This window comes from Canis lupus, chromosome 24, assembly GCF_011100685.1.
Source record: "Canis lupus familiaris isolate Mischka breed German Shepherd chromosome 24, alternate assembly UU_Cfam_GSD_1.0, whole genome shotgun sequence".
NCBI classification, from domain to species: domain Eukaryota; kingdom Metazoa; phylum Chordata; class Mammalia; order Carnivora; family Canidae; genus Canis; species Canis lupus.
In genome coordinates, this window is record NC_049245.1 from 32,324,622 (window position 1) to 32,345,980 (window position 21,359).

Here is a 21,359-nt window from a genome sequence, read left to right on the forward strand (position 1 = left end):
GTATGCAACTGTTAAGAACAGGGCAGATTTATGTGTATAAGATAAAAAAAAAAAAAACCTCAAAACATATGAAGTCAAAAGAGCAAGCCAGCGAACATTACATAGGTAATCCTAGCTGCAAAAGAAAAACAAAAACAAAACCCCAGAATGGGTAAGTGGAAGATGGCTGTAGGTGAGCTCTTAATAGTGGTTACACCAGAGCTGTGGCTGAGACAGGAGTAGGAGAGGAGTTTCATTACTTTTTATCTTTGATTATTCTGAATTTCATTTAATTTAACAAGTATGTTGCTCCAAACAATGTAAAAAGAGGAAAGGAAGAAAAAAAGAGAGAGAGAAAGAGGGAGAAGCTCCCTGTATGTGAGTGGCAGACAGTGTAGTAGCTGAGAACATAGACCCCAGGGCCAGAATCTCTGCCCCAGCACAGACTAGCTGTGTGACTTGGAGCACTTTAAAGAAATTTCTATGTGCCACCATTAAAAGGAGATGAGTGAATGCGGCCAGGCACCTAGAATGGTGCCCACACACAGTACACCTGACACTCCTTCAGCTGGCATTCAGAGCCCATCCTACCCTGGCCCTCGGCTGCCTTCCCAGCCTTATCTCCAGTCTCTTCCCCACCCATTCCAGCTCCCCATGACTCACTGCTCCCAAAATACACCACACACATTCCTACCTCCGTGCCTCTACCTGAAATGACCTTTCTCGCCCTCTTGTCCATCTGGCAAACTCCCAACTAGCATCACCCACCACTGCAGGGAGCTTTCCCAGACCACCTCTGGGGCACTTAGTTGTTCCTTCCTTGCGCTTCCCTCTAACCCCCTAGGGGCTGTGTGGAAGCCCTGTCTGTCTTTGCCACTAAGCTATGAGTCCTCAGAGGATGTTGACCACACTGATGCACTGGGTGCCCTATGCCTCAGCACAAGCCTGGCACAGGTAAGTGCTAATCAGTTTGTGACAGAAAACCTGCTAAAGGTCAGATAATGGTTAAGAGCATTCTAGAACCAGGCCTCCCAACTCTGCCATTACTCAGCTGAATGATCTTATTTGAGATACTTAATCTGGCTGTGCCTTGGTTTCCTCATCTGTAAAGTAGTAATAATTGTACCTTCTTCATTCAATTGTTTTGAGGATTAACTAAGTTCATACATGTAAGGGACTTAGAATCCTCCTGGCTTCCAGAAATATGGACTGTATAGATGTTTGTCAAATGAAAATAAAATAAACAGTTCAAACATGGGCAACTGCCAAGATCAACCCTTACACCTAGTCCAAGGCCAGGCCCTCTTTCTCCTGGGTGATCTCATACTCTAGTGGTGCTGGAAATGACCACTGGCAGTGCAAAGCCCCAGCTTAAAACAGTGCCAAACCCATCCATCTTGTTGGTCTAGGACAAACCTTGGCCAGGTGCATACAGGTCTTTCATACCCGGCAATCTCTTGCCAATGTCTCTTTTTAACATAAAGAGCACAGGCTCCTGGTTTAGCACCTTTGGTATTAAGTCTGACTTCTGTTTCAGAACATGATATGGGTTTCCCTCTTTCAAGTGGGAAAGGCTTCCTTTTCAATAAATGTACATAAGTACTTTTAAATAAGTTGATTGAAAGGTAGCGATTAAGAAAGTAGGTAGAGGGGGTGTGCGTTATAGCAAGAACTGGGATGATGGTGTGCAGAAGAGATAAATTTGGGAAACAGTTGTAAGGGCTGTGATAGAAAACAGGTCTTCCCTCGGGGCAATTTCATTCTCAGAGAAGACTGTTAGATCCTTACAGATATAGGAATCATAGTAACAGCTTTACTGCCTTGCATACCTTCAACACATAGGCCCTCTACATGGGCTATTTCTTTTTTCTTTTCTTTCTTTCTTTTTTTTTTCTTACTCTCTTCAACACTTTGAAGAAGGATTTAATTTAATTCTCATTTGACTGAAGAGGAATGTGAGGTTCAGCATGGTGAAGTAAGTTGCCTAGGGTCACACAACTTATAGAGAGCTGAACCCAGAGTCAAACCTAGGTTCACCCAACACCACAGCCCAAGCTCTTAGCTAATATAACACACACGCTCCTGCCCACCTGAGAAATATCTCCCAGTAACCTGTAAAAGCCACCTCTAACCCTACACTCACTCAAGTTAGGAATTTCCAAGGCCAGTCTAAGGAGGAAAGGACGGGTGGGAAGGTAGAGGAGCAGAAGACAGACCAATTCAGAGAGTCCTGCCTTCAGAGCCACAGGATGCCATGCTGGCACAAAACCTGAAATGTTCCAAACCTCAAGGCCTGGGGCAGCTGAGAACTCCCGCGGGCCAGCCCCTGCTTCTGCTGTGGGGACTCCAGACTCAAGAACAAGAAAAATACTACAGTGACAACAGCTAACATTTACTGAACACTTGCTGCTCCTAGCCCTGTGCTGAGTGCTTCACATGCAGTTTCTGATTTAACCCTTGTGATACCAGGGTAGATATCATTATTTTGTTTTCAGAGATGAGAGAACTGAAGTCTGGAGGTAAGACAAGATATGGCAAGCAAAGGGCAAGGCCAAAGCAGTACTCTTAACCACTCCCTGTGCTCCCTATGGAAGGGAGCCATTTATCATCACAGGGTTGGCATGACAACCAGAAACATTCAGCCACTCCCCAAACACCCAGCTTCCCTCCACCAGGATCCATGGCCTTAAAAGGCATCACGAAAAGAGTTTTTAGGCACAAAATCAGAAGACCTAAGGCTAGCTCCCCCTTGAGCATTCAGTGGCTCTGTATCTCTTTATTCTTTCTGTACTTCCATTTCCCCATCTGGTCAGGGAAGGAATCAGACTATCTCCTGGAACCCCTGATGGGTCTAGAGTAACACTGTGCCATAAAAATACAATGTGAGTCACGTTTGCAATTTTTTAATTTTTTTAATGGCCACATTCAGAAGACTAAAATGACACAGATGAAATTAATTTATGTTATTAATGCTATCAATTTATCAATAATATAATGATACGTTTTATCCAGCTTAATATATCTAAAACATAATCATTTCAACATATCATCAATATAAAATTCACAGGTTCCTTTCCACTGCTAAGTCTCCAAAATCCAGTGTGTGTGTTTCACACTTAACAGCACATCTCCGTTCAGATCAGCCCCACTTCAAGAGTTTGGCAGCCACCAAGCGGCTACCACATTGGACACTGTAGGTCTACAATCTTTTTCAGTCCACAGCCCATTTTAGGGGGGACACAATGTCTCATTTTTCTCTCTTCCCTGGGAAAGCCATCCTGATCCTAGACCCTGAGCCAACAAGTTCCGTCGAAGCCCAGGACCAGCAGTTGAGGCCACAACAGAGAGAAACCTCAGGTCTGCCTGGGTCAAGGAGGCTGGTGGCTGCTAGGAATGCTCCCTGCTCCTGTGCAGCTCGATTACTCACCAAAACTTCTGCAAGGGAGACAATCCTGCTTTCCCTCCTAACCCGAAGATTGCCTTAATTGGAAATTCAGTCTGAGCTTAAAACTGAGCCAGGGAGCTGTCCCCCACATGGTAAGAGCCCTGCAGGCATATAGGACGTGTTTCCTAGACACATGAGGAATTCAAATCTCCCCTGCACACCCTTCCTGGCAAAACATGTGGAGGAAGCTAGACAACACCTTCTCACTCCAGAGATTCAGTTCCCAGCTATCGGCCTGGTGGGCTTCTCTAAAAGAGCTCAACATCATCACGTTCAAGGGGGCAGGAAGAGGAAAGATTTTGCCCCCCAGCAGGTGGGAGCTTGGGGAAATCCCTCCTTCCCAAGCTTCCATTTCTCACCTTTAAAATCAAACATGTTAGATGATGGCAATGACTGCTTTTGCTGCTAGCTGCTCTGTGACAGGCATTTTACAGACATTAGCTCGTCTACCCCTCAAAACAACCCTAGCTGGAAAGAAGATCCAGGGTTCAGAGTAGTGAACCACTTGGTCAAGGTCATACAGCTCTTCAGTAGAGAAGCAAGAACTCTAACTCATGATCTTCTGAATCAAGAGCCTAAGCTCTTACCTATTGTAAGCTCTGCCAAGTCCCAGGGTAGCCCAGGATAGTCCAGGCTTATGCCTGTCCCAGTGACATACACTTGGCCTAATAATGAAAAATGTTCGATTTGGAAGAATGGACAAGTCTTCCTTCCAGAAGAATTCCAGCTAATGTATGTTGACGCTCCTCTCTCTGGAGGTTAATTCCAGACCCTTTTCCCTCTCAAGTGTGGACTGAACTTGGTGTCTGCATTCCAAAGAACAAGAGTATGGGAAGGGGGAAATAGTAACTCTACAGCAGAGAAACCTGGCAGATACCAGGTGATCAAGGTTAACATCATCTGTAACGAGTCATGTTAAGACCACATGCCCCTGATGTGCTACGGTAAGGGCACCTTACCTCCTGTGGTCTTCTTCCCCCAAACCTATAACCTCAGTCTTTTTTTAAAAGATTTTATTCATTCATTCATTCATTCACTCATTCATTCATTCATTCATTTGACAGAGAGAGAGAGAGAGAATACAAGTAGGGGGAGCAGAGAAAGAGGGAGAAGCAGACTCCCCGCTGAGCAGGAAGCCCGCCTCAGGGCTCCATCCAGGACCCTAAATCAATGACCTGAGCCAAAGGCAGACACTCAACGGACTAAGCCACCCAGGCACTCCCTATAACCTCAGGCTAATGATGAGACAAACATCAGAGAAACTAAGGGATGTTCCACAAAATGTCGGGCCAGTAATTCTCAAAACTGTCAAGGTGATGAAAAACAAGGGAAAGCTGAAAAACTCTCTCTCAGACCAGAGAGGACTGAAGAGACATGACACCTGCATGCAATGTGGGATACCAGATGGAATCCAGAACAGGAAGTGGGGAGTAGCAGAAAAACTAGTGCAAATCAAATGAAGTCTGGAGTTTAATAAACAGTAATGACCACTGTTGGCTGTGACCATTATGAAAATGTAAGAACTTAACACTAGGGGAAAAGGGGCAGAGAGTAGGGGATAATTTTCTAAAAATTTAAAAATACCCTCTTTCCATCTTAATGATACTAACTGCTCACACATACACAGCAATTTAAAGTTTACAAAGTTATAAGATAGCAAGAGGTGCTGGTTAAAGCTTTAGAATCAGAAATTTAGGAGTGGAACCAAGTGGAAGCCTTGGTTCTCTCATTTGCTTGCCAGGTGGTCTCAGGGGATATTACGTTCCTTCCCTGGGCCTCAGTTTCCACACCCATATAATGAATTCACTGAATGACAACAATGACTAGTAATGCTTACTGAGCCTTTGCTAGGTGTCTAGCACTGTAGAGGGTACTGTGATGTGCCACCCAGTGTCCCCTTCAGGACTGAAGGACTCATCTTTCCTCTCCTCCTCCCCCAGCCACTCAAAGGGGTGCCAGCGGCAATCAGCCCGGTCCAGGTATTGCCCTTGGCAGAAGGGAACCATCCAGCCCGAGGTCATGCCCCTTCCTGGAGGGTAGCTATAGTCAGTGCAGAGGGTGTAAAGATCCAGCTCCCTCCTCTCAACTAGGGACAACATTGAAGGTCATCTCCACTGCAGCACACCCCTTATGGTAGGCTGAGGCCTTTGTGGAGACTGCACGGCAGCCCAGCACCTCCCTCTGCCCAACCCACCTTCCTTCCTTCCCTTCCCAACACAAATGTTGATCCTGAATGCTCCGCATAAAATCGTCCCATGACAGGAGTGTTGACCATGGAACCTCCACTTCCTTTCTTAACCCTCAGACTAACCCTGTTTTTATAAAAGATATACTGAGGTTGCAGAAGAAAACACATTTGGCCAAGAACATATAACTAAGAAATGGTGGTACCACAGATGGGCAAATTCAAGCTTGGACAGGCAAAATGATCCACGTGGGTCTCTGAGCTAACAGATGAGAGGACCAAGATTTGGTCCTCTGTCTGCTTCACTCTGAAGACTACAGCACCACAGCCTTCAGCCCAGACCACTCAGCCGCCAGCAGGACCACTATGGGCACCAGGACAGAGGAGTCCTGCCACACCCACTGCCCTCCCTGCAGCTGACTCCACATTTGCAAGATGGGAATAATAATAGTGCCTACCTTTTCTGATATGTTGTAATGATTGAGTTAATTTACATAAAGGCCTCAAAACAGTGACTGGCATGTAAAGAGCCCTTCATAAACAGCCAGTTAAAAACAAATCACAGAAGCAGCATAAACTTTCAAATGTGAGACGTTCTAAGAAAATGGCCACGTCGTCAAGTGAGGTCAGCCTGAGACAGGGGGCTGGGCTTCATAAGCTCCCTAAGGGAGTCAGGCTTGACCTGGGCTCTGAAGGAGGGGTAGGAGTTAAATGGGCAGCAAAAGGGAGGAAGAGCAGTCCAGGCGGGAAACCAGCAGGAACAAAAGCTCTTTGGCAGAAGGAACGAAGGAAGGATAAAAGGCTAGCGTGACTATCACAGAGAATAAAATCCAGGTCCGGGACAAGAGTGGTAAAAATGAGGCTGAATGGGAGTGCAGGAACCAGATTATGAAGAGCCACTCACTACCTGGGTGATTTGGGACCAGTCACTTTCTCTCTCTAAGCCTCATTTAATCCATGTGTAAAACAGAAGTAAAACCAGAACTGATCTTATAAGGCCCGTAAGGAGATGAAATGAGTCAATATTTGTAAACTGCCAAAATAGTGCCATGCACATAGCAAGAACTATAAATGTTTGAAGACAACATTAGAGCTTTTTCTCAAGTATAATGAGAAGACATGGAGGGATCTGAATATGGATCTGAATATGGAATAAGGGAGGGTGCTGAGTGGATAGGAGGGTGGATGGATACAGGGCTAGTAGATGATAGGTGACGGTAGCTGAGTGACTGGAAGTGAAGTTGGATTGTTGAATGGGAGTTACGGTGGTTGGATGGATGGATGACAGATAGGTGCTTGCATGACTGGGTAGGTGGGTGGGAGTGGATGTTGTTTCCGCAGATGAAAGCATGGTTGCGTGATGGGGGTGATTGGATAAATGGAAGAGATTGGGTGAATGGAGGTAGTCAGGTGAATAAAGTATGGATGGATGTTAAGATGGATAGCCTGGTAGATGTAAGAAGTAGTTGAGTGAATGTGGCTGACTGGTGACAGTCAGGGGATGGATGGAGAGTTGAATGCCTGTCTGAATGGGTGTCCAGGTGGCTGGGTAGATAGGGTTGGGTGGGTAAAAGGATAGGAGTTGAAAGGGGCTGGACGGATGAGTGGCTGTCCAGGTAGATTTCAGAGAGGCAGAGTGACGGGAGGTAGTTGGTCTCGTGGGTTATTCAGATGGGCAATGGAAAAGTTCGGTGAAGGAGGAGCTGGATGAATGAATGGATGCCTGCGTGGTTGGACGGGTGTCTGGGGGCTGATGGGTAACCAGACAGTGGCGGGGGTAGGTGGGGTGAAGAGATGGCTGTTCGGTGGCTATCGGAAAGGCTGGATGAACGGAAGGGTTCAGTGAACGGGTGGACGGCAGTAGTTGGGTGAGTGGACGGATGGACGGACGGATGGATGGACGGACAGGGGACCAGAAGCGCCTCGAGTTTAACTGTTTAAAGGTCAGGGGTGGGGATCCCCGGGGGGCGCAGCGGAGCCTGCTTCTCCCTCTGCCTGGGTCTCTGCGTGCGTGTGTGTGTGTGTGTGTGTGTGTGTGCGTGTGTGTCTCATGAACACGAGGAGCCAGGGCGGCTGGGGGCGCGGCGCGGAGCCTACCTGGAGGCGGCGATCTCGGCCTTCTGGCGCGCGATGGCGGCGGCGCGCTGGGCGCCCTCCACGCTGTGCTCCACCTTCTGGCGGACCTTGCTGCTCCGGAGCGGCAGCACGCGGCGCTTGGCGCCCTTGACCAGCACGTTGTGGCGGTACTTGCCCTCCTCGCGGCGGCCGTCGGGCAGCGTGGTGCAGCCGTAGCCGTGGCGCAGGTTGTCCAGCCACTCGCCCTCGTAGCGGAGGCCGCTGGAGCGCTCGCTCACGCCGAAGCCCGAGCGCTTGTCGCTCTTCCACTCGCCCATGTAGGTCTCGGTGGTGGTGGCGTCGATGTCGGCCTCGAAGGGCGCGGCCTCGTCGGCGCCCTCCGCGCCCTCCGCGCCCTCGGCGCCCTCGCCCAGGCTGGCGGTGGACGCGGCGTCGCTGGCGCCCGAGCTGAGCTCGCTCTTGAGGAAGCTGACGCGGCTGCGCTGGCTGCCCAGGGACGTGCGGGACTCGGCGCGCCGCAGGCGGCCCAGCAGCGCGCCGCGCGGGAAGAGGCCGCCGCCCTTGGGCGCCCGCGCCGCCTCGGCGTTGGCCAGCAGGCTGAGCGCGAAGCCGCCGCGCGGGATGGCGGCGGCGGGCGGCGCGGGGCCGTCGGGGGCCGGGGAGGCGGGCGAGTCCGGGGCCGCCGCGCCGTTGCTGTGCTCGCTGCGCAGGGACGAGAGCGACGTGCGCAGCGGCGAGCGCACCACCACGGCCATCCCGTAGGGCACGCTCTGGCGCACGCCGTAGCCGTGGCGCATGCCGTTGGTGAACTGGCCCTGGTAGGTCCCTGCGGGCGAGGAGAGCGCGCGTCAGTGGGCGGCTGGGGGCGGGGGGACGGGCGAGACTGGGGGGTGGGGATGGAGAGGGGATGGGGGATGGGGATGGAGGGGTGGGGGTGGAGGTAGGGGACGGGTGGGGGGGTGGGGGTGGAGGTAAGGGAGGGGTTGGGGGATGGAGGGGTGGGGGTGGAGGTAGGGCAGGGGTGGGGGATGCGGGTGGAGGGGTGGGGTGGAGGGGTGGAGGGGTGGAGGTGGGGGTGGGGATGGAGGAGAGGGTGGGAGGGTGGAGGGGAGATGGGGGTGGGGTGGGGGGTGGGGGCATCCGTGAGCGTGCCAGGACATGAGTGGGCAAGCCGGGAGACATTCACGCAGTGGTGTGAATCTTCACACGCAGGGTCACAGTGGGTGAGGCAGAGTGAGGTTGTGCGAGTCAGTGTCGGTGTGTGAAGCTGGATGAGCAGGTAGGGACCCGGAGTGTGTGCGGTTAGACCAGTGTTTGAGTTCACAAGTGGACGGCCAGGAGTTTCATGATGGTGTGAATATTTCCAGTGGCAGCCCCACAACGAGGTCACGCTGGGCGAGACAATGAGGTCGCGTGAGTCAGAGCATCAGTGTGTGGAGCCGTGTGAGCCAGAGAGGCCCCGGGAGTGTGTGGGGTTAAACGAGTATTCGAGGTCGCTCATGGATGGCCAGGAGTTTGCATGATGGTGTGAATATTTCCAGTGGCGGCCACACGACAAGGTCACACTGGGCGAGACAGTGAGGTCGCCTGAGTCAGAGCATCAGTGCGTGGAGCTGTGTGAGCCAGGGAGGCCCCGGGAGTGTGTGGGGTTAAATGAGTATTCGAGGACGCTCATGGATGGCCAGGAGTTGTTTGCACGATGGTGTGAATCTTTCTATTGGTAGGAACACAGCAGGGTCACAAGTGTGCAGAATAGGGCAAGTCAGTTTTAAAGTGTGAAGTTGTCCAAGCAGATGAGGTCTGGTGAGTGTGAATTTGAATGACTGCACAGATTTTGAAACACCCAAGAGAGACTGACCATGCAAGACTGTGAGTGGGCAAGACAGCGAGTTTGTGTGGTAACATGAATATTTGTGTTTCTGGGAGTGTACAAGGCAGTGTGTGCCCTGAGATCACATGAGTGTGACATAACAGGATATAACGTAAGGTCATGAGAGTATTTGAGGTCTTGAGTATGTAAGGAAAAGGCAAAGTGGAGTGAGGGTGCAAAACCATTAGAGGTTCAAAGAGTGCAGTGTTGTGTGAGCAGGCACATCTGTTGGTACGTGAAGTTAAATGCATGTGCCTAGTCATCCTATTTTGCAAGGTGATGTGTGTGTTCAAGCTCACGAATGGATAAGACAGTGAGTTCGCAGAGTAGTATGAATGCTGGAGAGCGTGCGGTTCTGTTGGAAAGCATGGGAGTGTGTGTATCTGTGTAAGGCCAGGTGTATAGAAGACTTTTATGAACACACATGTCAGTGTCTTTTGACTGTATGAGATCATGAGTGTGCAATGCAGTGTGTACACTGTGGGGTAAGTACCCAAGTTCCTGGAGGTGACGTTATGGGTGTGTGAGAGGTTCTGGGTGTACAAAGCTGTCTGAGTGTTAAAGCACAGAGTAATAAGCACTTGAGTCTGAGTGTATGAGGTTGTGGGCCTTAGGGAAACTGAGACGGTGTAAAACCGTGTGTGTGCAGGACAGCAGTATGTACAAGGAGTTGGCCACAGTGGAGGCCTTGTGTGTCCATCAGTGTGGGCACGTGAGCTCCTGGGAACAAGAGCCCATGTAAGTGCGTCCACTGAAAGTCAGTTCCCTGCCTTCATCTTCATGCCTTCGGTCTGTAGACTAGCCCCTGCCATAATCTTCACTAAGTCGAGGGTGGGAAATTCAGAGCCGTTGCTTTAAACACAGGCTCCTACTTTACCCTGGTTAACCAAAAACAAAACAAAACAAAACAAAAAACAAAACAAACAAAAATCCCAAATGGCCTTCTTCCCAGCAAAAGCCCAGGATGAGTTGGGAACTGAAACAACCAACTAGGTAAGGGATTCTTAAGCTCCTCACAACAGGGATGCTCCCTTTTGGGCCTTTGCGCTGGCTGTTCCCTCTGCTTGGAACTCTCTTCCTCCAGATCTCCCTGCACCCCCACAAGCACCTGGGCATCCTTGATCTACTTCTGTTTTCTATAGTATGTTTCCTTTTCTAACGTATTGTATGACTTAACAATTATATGTATTGCTTTTCTTTCCCCACTAGAATGGAAGCTCCATTATGGCAGGGATCTTTCCTGTTTCGGTCTCCACGGTAGCCCCAACACTTGGAATAGGGGTAGCTCCATAAATAGGGGTGCTCCATAAATATTGATTGATTAGCTGGACCTGTCCAGAAACTCCATCTCATTGTGTGACCTTGGGCAACTCTCTTCCCTTCTTAAGACCTTAGTGACCCTACTTGTCAATGACGTTTTAGATATGAAGCTCTCTAAAGTTTGGCCTACCTTTGAGTTGCTGGCCTTCTAGGAATTGGGCACTATGACTCTGCAGGTGAAGGACAGCGTGTCCACCTGACTCCACACTGCCCGGTCCCTCCCAGCACAGGCTGCTCCAGCTCAAACCCCCAGTCCCTGCCCCGCCCTCAGCCCTTTCTGCATGAAGAGACCCCATTAAGAGTCAAATACAGTGCCCAGGGCTCATTTAAACCTCTCAAAGGTCCTATCAGGTGGGTCCCATGATGATGCTCATTTACAGGAGAGGAAGTGGGTGGTCTGAGAGGTTAAGTGACTGGACCAAGGAAGCAGAATCTAAACCCAAGTCTAGCTAATGCCCAAAGCTCATGCTCTGAGCCCAGAGTTTATCCTGGCTGCCCTTCAGAAGCTCTAAAAAATACCAACTTCCAGGCCTCACCACTAGAAAATCTCGTGTAATTTGTTGGAGAGGGTCCCCAGTTTGTGCAGTCTCTCTCTACATACAGGAGGCAGGCGCAGCCAGCAGTGAGAGGGACATCAGAGTTCTCCTCCCTTCAGTGAGCAGCCATAAAAAACCAATGACCACAGTACATGAACTATAAAAGGGCCAAAGAAAAGTGGAAAGAGACAAAAAAAAAAAAAGGAAATATCAGTGGGCATGATCTTGTAGAGGAATATACAAACATGATCTCCATTTCACAGGTGGAATGGTTCAGAGAGGTTATATGACTTGCCCAAAGTCACCCAGTAAGGAAGAGGCAGCTCTGGATTTGAACCCAGTTCAAATGGGCGTGTGTAGCAGGTGCAGAGAACAGAGAAATGAGAGCATGGTGCAGAGAATGATAAAATGGGGAGGTGGATAGATGGGAAACTAATGTGTTCCCATTTCTAAGCTCATTCACATATGGTCACATTGTATGGGAGATAGAGGGACAAATAGATGTGATGTTGGAGACAAACTGAGCTCAGATATCATCTAATCTGGAGAGCCTTGAACAAGTTACTTCTGATTCTCAATGTGCTTATCTGGAAAATGGATATATAATACCCACTTTCTAGGGTTTGGGGGAAGATTAAAAAGGAGACAACAAAAAAATGAAAACAACCCAAATGTCCATCAGCTGGTAAATGGATGGACAGGTAATCAACCACACAGTGGAATTACTGGTCAGCATTAAAAAGGAATAAGCTACTGATTATGCAGCATGGATCTCAAATGCATGTTGAGTGAAGAAAGCCAAAGATGAAAAAATACAAACCGTGTGATTCCAGTTACATCAAAGCCTGGAAAAAACTGACATAGAATGACAGAGAGCAGATCTGTGGTTACCAGGGCTGTGGGTAGGAGGGATCCCCTAGAGCTTTATCAATTTATAGAAACCTCCTATGCCGTGATGGTGCTGGTGCATACATTTGTCAAGACTGTACGCCTGAAGTGCATTTTATTGCATAGAAACTATACCTTGATTTAATTAATGAATAACTTTTAAGAAGGAAAACAAAAAACACTGCAGCACAGCATTCTGCAAATACCCATCAGAAAATTCTGTCAACTGTCGTTTCCAAGTGAGTCTGAGATCCGGCTACTTCTCACCACCCTTGCTGCTACTACATGGTAGCCCGAACCATCCTTGTTTCGCCGGGATTTTCATAACGGCTGCCACGCTGGTCTGTTTCGGCCCTGTGCTCCTCTCTCCGTTCCTAACGCACCCATCCCAGGGATTCTGTTCAAATGTAATAAAGTCAGAATCGCAACACTGCTCTGCCTCTTCTCATTCAGAGGAAAAGCTGAAGTCCTTAGTGATCCAGGGACCCTCCCTGATCTCATCTCTGTCACTCCTCTGTCCTCACCTCCCTCGGTTCTCCCCTTTCCTTCACCCCACTTTAGCCAAAAAGGCCTCCTTGCTGTTCCTCCCACACGTTAGCCATGGTCCTGTTCGGGGCCTTTCTGTTTGGTGCTCCCTCTACCTGGAATGTTCTTCCCCCAGAAATCTGCATAGCTCACTCCCAGAGAGGTATTTAATGGTTCCTATAAGACTCACTCAAGGCAACAGGGCTAATAACTATACCAAGACTCACATCCATGTTTAGCTGTGCTCACTCCACTGTACTCAGAAGAAAGAAGAAAAAAAATATGTATATGAAAGTGGAAAGTGAACAAGAATAGAGCAGAGAAGATGGAAAACTGGGAGAAAGACAGATGACATCTAATCTCTGGGTTGGATGAGTTTGTGAAATTAAATCAGCCAATCTACCTTTAGCTTAAAGTTGGCATGAGATGGGCTGACATGGTCCCTTTAAGCCCAAGAAAAACTGAGATTGCGACAGGAGAGGGTTCTTGGCCACCAGTTGGGGAGGAAACGGCCAGGCTATATTAGGAAACTTACAAGCAAGTGGCAAGAGGCACAGACACCCAAGGGAGGTTGGGAGTGATGGGGCCCTGGGAAGGGGGAAAAGCCAAGTGCTGGGGCCATCCCCAGCCTGACTCTCTCTAAGACAGGGCAGCTCTCCCTGGGGACTGGAAGAATGCATCTGCATCGGAAGAGAAGGGGGGAGGAGGACCCCACCCACAGCCATCTGGCTGAGAGGAGCTTTCTGTGGAAGGAAGTGCCTCCTGATAACCTTCAGGCTGGCCCCCTCACTTGGCCCAATAGACTCTGCAGGACTTCCCGCTGCCCTTGGGATAAGAGGGCAAGATTCTCCACAGAATACAAGGCCTGGGGTGGCTGCCCCTGACCACCTCTCCTGATTTATTTTGAACAACTCTCCAGGCATACTTGCCTTTCTACCTCAGGACCTTTGCACATGCTCCTCCATGCCCACTCCTTCTCAGCATCTTCTCCTCTTTTCCCCTAGCAAATTTCTATTGGTATTCCAATCTTCAGCTTAAATGTGACTTCATCCGGGAGGAGTCCTTGAGGATTCCTTGAGTGCTACTCCCTGAGTACTGCTACATGATGTCATGTTGCCCCAAATTTCTTCTTGGCACTTCTCCCAGTTGTAGTTAAATAATTACTAAGATCATTTGTTCACTATAAGCCTTTCCCACTGGACTTTGGCTTCCAAGAGGGAGAGAGCCATGTCCAGCTTATTCCTGCTGTGATCCCAGCATCTAGCACAGTTCCCAGGCCCAAGGAAGCCCACATATACATCTGATGAATCTGTATCTTCTCCTCAGTGATACCCTTCTGTTCTTCCAGGAGCAGGAACCACATTCTCTTTCATCCCTCATGATTCAGCACGTGGTAAGTGCTCAGTAGGGACTGGCAATGGCTGTCAACGTGTTCGTGTCTAGATTTAGCAGCCCAAACCCTGGAAATTATCAGGGTATGTGTAAAAGGCTAGTGAAAGCCATAACCATGGTAAATACAGTTCTGTCCCTCAGACCAGGCTCCTGAATTTTATGAAACCTGAATATCACCTTCTCCCTGCAGTTGCCCTTCTGGTTTAGTATAGAATAACCTGGGTTTTAACCTTCACTCTGACACCAAATAGTTCTAGAATACGCATGAACTATTTAAGCTTGCTAAGCTTCCGTTTGTTCTTCTTATAATGGAGGTAGTAATACCTACTTCAGATTATTGTTCATTCATTTACAAATTCAATAAGCATTTGCTGTAGATCCTGCATGCTTGGTGTTAGATGCTGGGGACACAGTGGTAAATAAACAGGCATGATCTTTGCCCTCAAGGGGCTTGGAATCGAGTGCCAAATAGACTAGATTTAATCAACCACCAGAAATAAATGTGAGGCAGCCATAGCAAGTGGTCAGAGTGCCTTGGGTGGTGGGAGAGAATTGGTTGATCAAAAACTAAGTGAATCATACGTGAGGACACTAGCACACAGTAAGCGCTCAATAAAAACTAGCTTTTTGCCAGGCCAGAATCTTTGCTCAGAAAAGGTGGCCCAGAGGAGATTAACTGGAAAGATAATATTTTGGATAATAAAATATAAATTAATAAAATATATTATTAAAATTAATTTCATCTGTTTAAATGTGGCTACTAGCAAATTTTAGATTGTATATGTAGCCCACATTATATTTATATAGAAAGTGCTCGTTTAATTCACTTGGAGGTAGGGTTTTCTATTACCTGCAGATAAAAAAATATATCCTAAAAAGTATAGGTATCATCATTCTGATTTCATAGTTGGAACAATTGAAACTAAGAATTTAAATGACTTGCTCAAGATCACGCAAGTATAGTAGCTGTCGGTGGTCACAACCAAGTGTCCTGACCAGTGCTTTCTCCTTTGCACCCCTAGAAATCTGAGCACATTCCTTACAAGCACATCCCTTTGAAAGCCCTTACCCAAACCTCAGCTTTGAAGGATGCCCACCATTTCAGAAACCCACAGGAAGTCTAGGAGATCCAGAGTCCATTTTGAAACAGAGAAGAGACATGTGGGCCAGAACATGAAATTCTGGCAGAAATTCTGCCTCCAAATACAGGCAGAAATTCTGCCTCCAAATACATAAGGGACATTGAAAACACCACCCCCTCTGGCCGGTGACACCTGCCTATTTCTAGGAGACTCTCTTGAGATCTGAACATCGGTGTCCCTGGAGGACTGAATAGAGATGGAGAGGAAAGAATCATGGCTAGCTCCTTTCCAGGATCCCTGCTGCCTATGGAAATCCTGACCTGACAGTCAATGTTTTCATGACCTGGTCCCAATTCACCCTCCTGGTTTTGTCTTTCCAAGTCCACCCAAAGCCCAGCTTCAAAGCCACCTCCTACAGGAAAACTTCCCAGGCTATCTTCCTTCCTCCATACTCTCATTGCTTGAGATGTTTGTCACTTCTTACCTCCTATGACAGCTATCTTGTCTCTATCTCTTCTATTTGGGCTAAGAGGCATCCCCAGTCCTTCTCTAAGTCCTGTCATGTAGCGTTAGATGTTAGCACAAGATCTTTGGATGGGACCATCGAAGTGTCATCGGCAGATTTCACACAGGGTTTAAGATGGAGAATGGCAGGTAGGAGACTGAGCACAGAGAGTCCAGGGTCAGTGGCTCTTGTCCAGGCACATCAGAACTGGACCAGATAAACCAACGCACGTGGTGAATGGCCATATGCCACAGATAACTGTACAGATGCTCCTGAGTATAGGGGATGTATCCCACCTTGGCTCTAACCCACCTTGATAAAGAGCATGGACCCAGTGTCCCTGAGAAAGCGAGTCAAACCTGACACATCTTTGGGGACAGCAGAGTAATGGAAATTGTTTGGGCTTTGGAAACAGACCTGACTCTGAATACTGCTATAATTTTCCCCACTTCTCAGATCCCCACCCCATCCATCTGGTCTAGTGTGTACCAGTTCTCTCTAGTTTACTACAACAGCATCTTCCCTGGTCTCTCACCTCCCCTAGTACTTCAGTCCACCTTTCACTGCTGCCAGAGTCATCTCCTTAATTAGATGTAGATCTGACCAGGTGACCCCACCTAAAACCTTGCCGTGGCTTCCAAGTACCTTGCAGATTGTCTTGGGTCCCTAGGAAGCCAACATTGTATGTGAGATACTGGGGGGGAGGGATGCTCTTGGGATGAACATCTCTAAGGAAGGAAGTAGGATTCAACAGTAGAAATTGTTCAACTGTTGTATCCGAGGCTTCCACTGATCCTATGGGGGTCTCTGGAGCTGGTGCAGCCCTTCAGAGTTGTCCAAGGAGGCTGGGTCTTTGAATTCCTGTATCAAACAGTCATTAGCTACCCCACAGAGTCAGGCAACTCCTTTTGACAAGCCATCAGCAACTGGAGCCCCTGGCAGCGGTAGGCAGGGGGTGGAGAAACCCTGCTCCCGAGCAGTATCTGAGGGTGTCTGGCAGCATCCATAAGGATGAAGTCAAACTCTGCACTGTGACCCACAAAGTCCTCATGATCTGGGCCCATGCCAACCCTCCAGCCTCACAACTCCACTCTTTCTCAATCTCTGTACTCCTGCCTTTTCTTGAACACAACAGGCTTTTCTTGTGTCCACCTCCAAGCCTTTGTACTCGTTCCTTTTCCCTGGCACAGCGTGACTCCTGTTACCCAACTAACCCTTGTTCATCCTTCAGATCTTAGCCTAGACACCACTTCCATGATTACCAGACCAGGTCAGGTTCCCATTACCCCATACACTCTTCTACTTTCCCTTCAAATTGCTTATCCCACTTGTAATTAACTAGCTGTCCAATGCTGGTCTCTGCTGTTAGAACACAAACTCCTGAGGGCAGGGATCAAGGCTGCTTTAATCACCACAGCATCTCCAGCACTCAAGGCAATGACGGCCACATAGAAGGCTTTCATCAGGTATGTCAGATGAGTGAACAAGTTCATGGCCTTGGGCAAGTTCCCTTTGAGTCTATCTCTGGTCAATAAAGTAAGCATAGCAAGTTTACTTTGCAGAGTGCCTGGAGGGTTTACGTGGGTTCTCTAGCAGAGATCTCAGACTCTCAGCAAATGTTGGCTCCCTTCACTTCATGGGGAAAGATTGCCAGATGACCAGTCATCCCAGTTTGCCTCAGACTGAGGGGCTTCCCAAGACATAGGACTTTCACTACTAAAACCAGGACAGTTCCCCAGGCAAAACAGGATGGTGGTTACCCTCAATCTGGACGAGAAAGAAAAATGAACATTTCGTATTAGCACAGTGTTCAGTGGTATGTTGGTAGAATAGTTCTTTGGAAAAATAAACAAACAACCCTAATTGGTAGTGCTAGACAATTTTCATCATATAAATGGTTAGACAGGCCACAGTCAAATAGCCAGCTTAAAAAATTCCTGAAAATTTAGCCATGGGCTCTCATGAGATGGTAGCAGCTGGTGCCAGCACCCCACATGTAATACAGACTGTCGTATTCATTCTGGATATCTGCAAACGTGTAACACGTTCCTAGACAACCTCAACTTGGGTGAGGGTAAGTGAGACTATCTCAATCCCAAGGAAGTCACAGGTGGAATGGCCCTCCAAGACCATCTAGTTCAAAGCAACAAGTAATCTGTCATACGGGCCCTCTCTTACCCACCCTGTGTCCACAACAGACATTGCCAATCAATCATGATGCTGAATCCTAAAGCCTTGCTCTCTGGCTTGCCTGAAAGATAGCACCAAAGTCCCTTCCCAGAGCTCCCGAATGCTACCACCTACCAAAACTCCACTGTCCCTGGTTTCCCAGGATCGCTGAGAGGCAACCCAAAGCAGAGGAGCTAGCAGCATGTTTATGACCAGCTCCTAGGAGCAGGGTCGGGTTACAGCAGGTGTATGACAAGTCCCCAAAGCCTGCAGGGCTCCACCTTCCCCACATTCAGAGGCTGCTACCCCAAATGACACCCCATAGCTCACACAAGAAGCAGAGGATTAGCCAAGCAACATCACCCTGGTTGCTGCCAGCCCTGGGGACCTGTGGCCTGGGTGAAAGTCCCTTTGCCAGGCTCTGAGTCAGCTCAGTAACCCTGAGGGCCCCGGAAACCAGAAATAATTGGGTGTAGAGAAGGCAAAAGAAATCAAGGGGAGAGTCTGGGTTCAAAGGAGGCCCCACCTTGGTCATCTGGGCCCCCTTTCTATGCTCAGGCCTCCCCACAACCCTCATGCCCACGTGGCATGTGCAACAGGCGTCTCTCACCCACAATGTCCAACACCAAGCTCCTGACTTTCCCTCTTTGAATGCTTGGCCCATCTCAGGTCAGGACAATACCATCCTTCTGTGGCTTAGGCCAAAACCTTGATTCCTCTTTATTTCTCTCTCCCTATCCAATCTGTCAGCAAAATCTAATGACTCTACCCTTCAAAATAGATCCAGGATTTAATTACTTCTCTCCACCATCTGCTACAAGATGGTGGCCCAAGCCTATATTCTCACCCATAACATTGCAATAAACTCACTAATTTGTTTCCCTGCTTCTACTCTTTCTCTACCACCTCCTCCCCAACAGTCTCTCAACACAGTTGCAAAAGGAATCCCTTTTATCAAGGTCAGATCACGTCACTCTGATAGGCCTTACTCTTTTCAGAATAAAAGCCAGAGTCTTACAATGATATACAAGAACCTGCATCAACTGCCTGCTCTCCACACCTTCCTGGTAGGAACAGAGTATAGGTGATATTGTGCCCTTCTCTGCATGTCTCTATCAAGCGCCTGTATTGTAAGGTTGTCCTGTCATCAACAATATGAAATTTGATCACCTTGTTAAGATGGTAGCCATAAAGGATTCAAATTTAAATTAAAAAAAATCACAGGGACATTTGGGTAGCTCAGTTGGTTGAGAATCCGACTCTTGGTTTCAGCTCAGGTCATGATCTCAGGGTTGTGAGTTCTAGCCCTGCATCAGGCTATGGTGCTCAGCGTAGATCTGCTTGGGACTCTCTCCCTTCCCTTCTGCCCCTCCTGCCTCTCTCTGAAATAAATAAATAAATATTTTTTAAAAATACAATAATAAAATAAAAGTCAGAGGAGCACCTAGTTGCTCAGTCAGTTGAGCATCTGACTCTTGACTTTGGCTCAGGTCATGATCTTGGGGTCCTGGGACTGAGCCCCATGTCAGGCTCTGCACTCAGCAGGGGGTCTGCATGAGGGTTCTTCCTCTCCCTCTGCCCCTCCCCCTGCTCCTGCTTGCTCACTTTCTCTCTCTAAAATAAATAGATAAATCTTTTAAAAAATAAAAGTAATAAAAACTTTGTACATGCCAAACAGAGCATTTCCTGCAGGCTGTATGCAGCCCATAAGCCTTGGTATGGCTCCCACTTTACACTGTCCATATGACGGTCGGCAGCATGTGCTTGAATGCTTCCACACACAGGTGCTCTCTACTTGCCTAGAGGATTATTTATTTTTTTTAATTTTTTATTTATTTATGATAGTCACACACAGAGAGAGAGAGAGAGAGAGGCAGAGACACAGGCAGAGGGAGAAGCAGGCTCCATGCACCGGGAGCCCGACGTGGGATTCGATCCCGGGTCTCCAGGATCGCGCCCTGGGCCAAAGGCAGGCGCCAAACCGCTGCGCCACCCAGGGATCCCCTCTACTTGCCTAGAGGAAGGGGGTTCTGGAGTTCCTACAGCCCCTGGATCATTCTATGAATTTTGCCAGGTGGGTCTGGGCCTGTCAACTCTCAGTTACAGAGGAATGAGTAGGGGTCCTGGATGCTTCACTTGTGACCAGACCTTACTGTCTACCTACTCTGTGGCTCTGGCTTCGGAAGAGATAGGTGAGAACAAGGACAGCCCTCTGGTCTATGGCAAGAAGCAACATCGTCCTGCTCAGCCTGCACCCCAGCTTCAACCAGAGCCCTCAGAAAATGAGGCTTAACATTCCTCACAAGGGTGTGGCAGCAAGGGCTGATCCAGGGAACAGCTGCTGGGGACACAGAATTAGCAGTCTCTGGAAATAAGCAAGCTTGATGAATCCCAAGTGCCTGGCCTTGGACAGGAGCATGTGTGCAGAGATTTGGCCAACTGGACACATGTATCACAAAAAGCAAGGCTGCAGAGAAGGAAGACTGTGTCCACTTCCCTGTCTTGCTGAGGGTCTGCTCTGCTCCCCTGGGGTCCCAGATAAAGTCAGGAAGCTGCCATGACAGCAACTCAGCTGGCTGTCATGCTGGCCCCCTGGCTGTGAACTAGGACATGAGATTTTCAAGATGAGGTTAAATTATGCTGATTCTACATTCGAAAGGGAATCGTGCCTGGCGTGAGTTCCATCTACACTGGCAGGACTCAAGGCAGGACTAATCAAATCAAAGTCTTAGCTTATTAACTGCTCCAAAGTCAAAAGGTAGTTTCTGTGCTGAAATGGTCTCCCCAAAACAGCTTTGTTTCAGGCCATCCTGAATTAGTTCACCCTCTGACTGTGAAGGAAATGCAGAAAGGAGAACCGCTTCAGCACTTTCTATGTGCCAGGCATTATGCTGAGTGCTTTTTATGTATTATCTCATTTCATTGCATCAACCATATTTTGAAGGAGATTTTGACATCTCTAATGGAAAAAAGGAAACAGAAGCTCAGAGGGGTTACATGTGTACCCACATTCATAGAATTAAGAAGTGGCACAGCTGGAATTTGAACCCAGATCTGGCTGCTGTAAGCCGTAAGTGCTAAGTACCACGTGCCTCTTTTCATACTGTGAGACTCTTTTAGGATTTCCACACTTGATTTTTAATAGCAATTAAGAAATTTTAAATTAAAAGATGTTCCTTTTAAATCCAAAAGAGAACCAGAAAAATCCCACTAGAACTAAGAAATTAATTTAGCAGTGTAAAAAGATCCAAAATCAATGTACAAAATAATTGCATTTCTATAACCAAGCAATGAACAATTGGAAAAATGAAATTTAAAATTCCATTTACAGTATCATTTTAAAAACTTGTGAATTTTATTCAACAAAAAATGTGCAAAATACTGAAA

The 21,359-nt window shown here is 48.1% G+C and overlaps 1 protein-coding gene across 2 annotated transcripts in view; it reads right to left on the minus strand.

Moving 5' to 3' along the window:
• The window catches only part of JPH2 (junctophilin 2), a 64,708-nt gene that overhangs the window by 35,656 nt on the left and 7,693 nt on the right, over positions 1-21,359 (minus strand). For both annotated transcript variants that reach the window (XR_005377903.1, XM_038572370.1), the window contains exon 2: positions 7,707-8,511. Coding sequence is in view for 1 of the 2 variants with exons in the window: in XM_038572370.1 (XP_038428298.1) it covers positions 7,707-8,511 (805 nt within the window). In the remaining variant the exon portion in view is untranslated. The remainder of the gene's footprint in view (positions 1-7,706; positions 8,512-21,359) is intronic.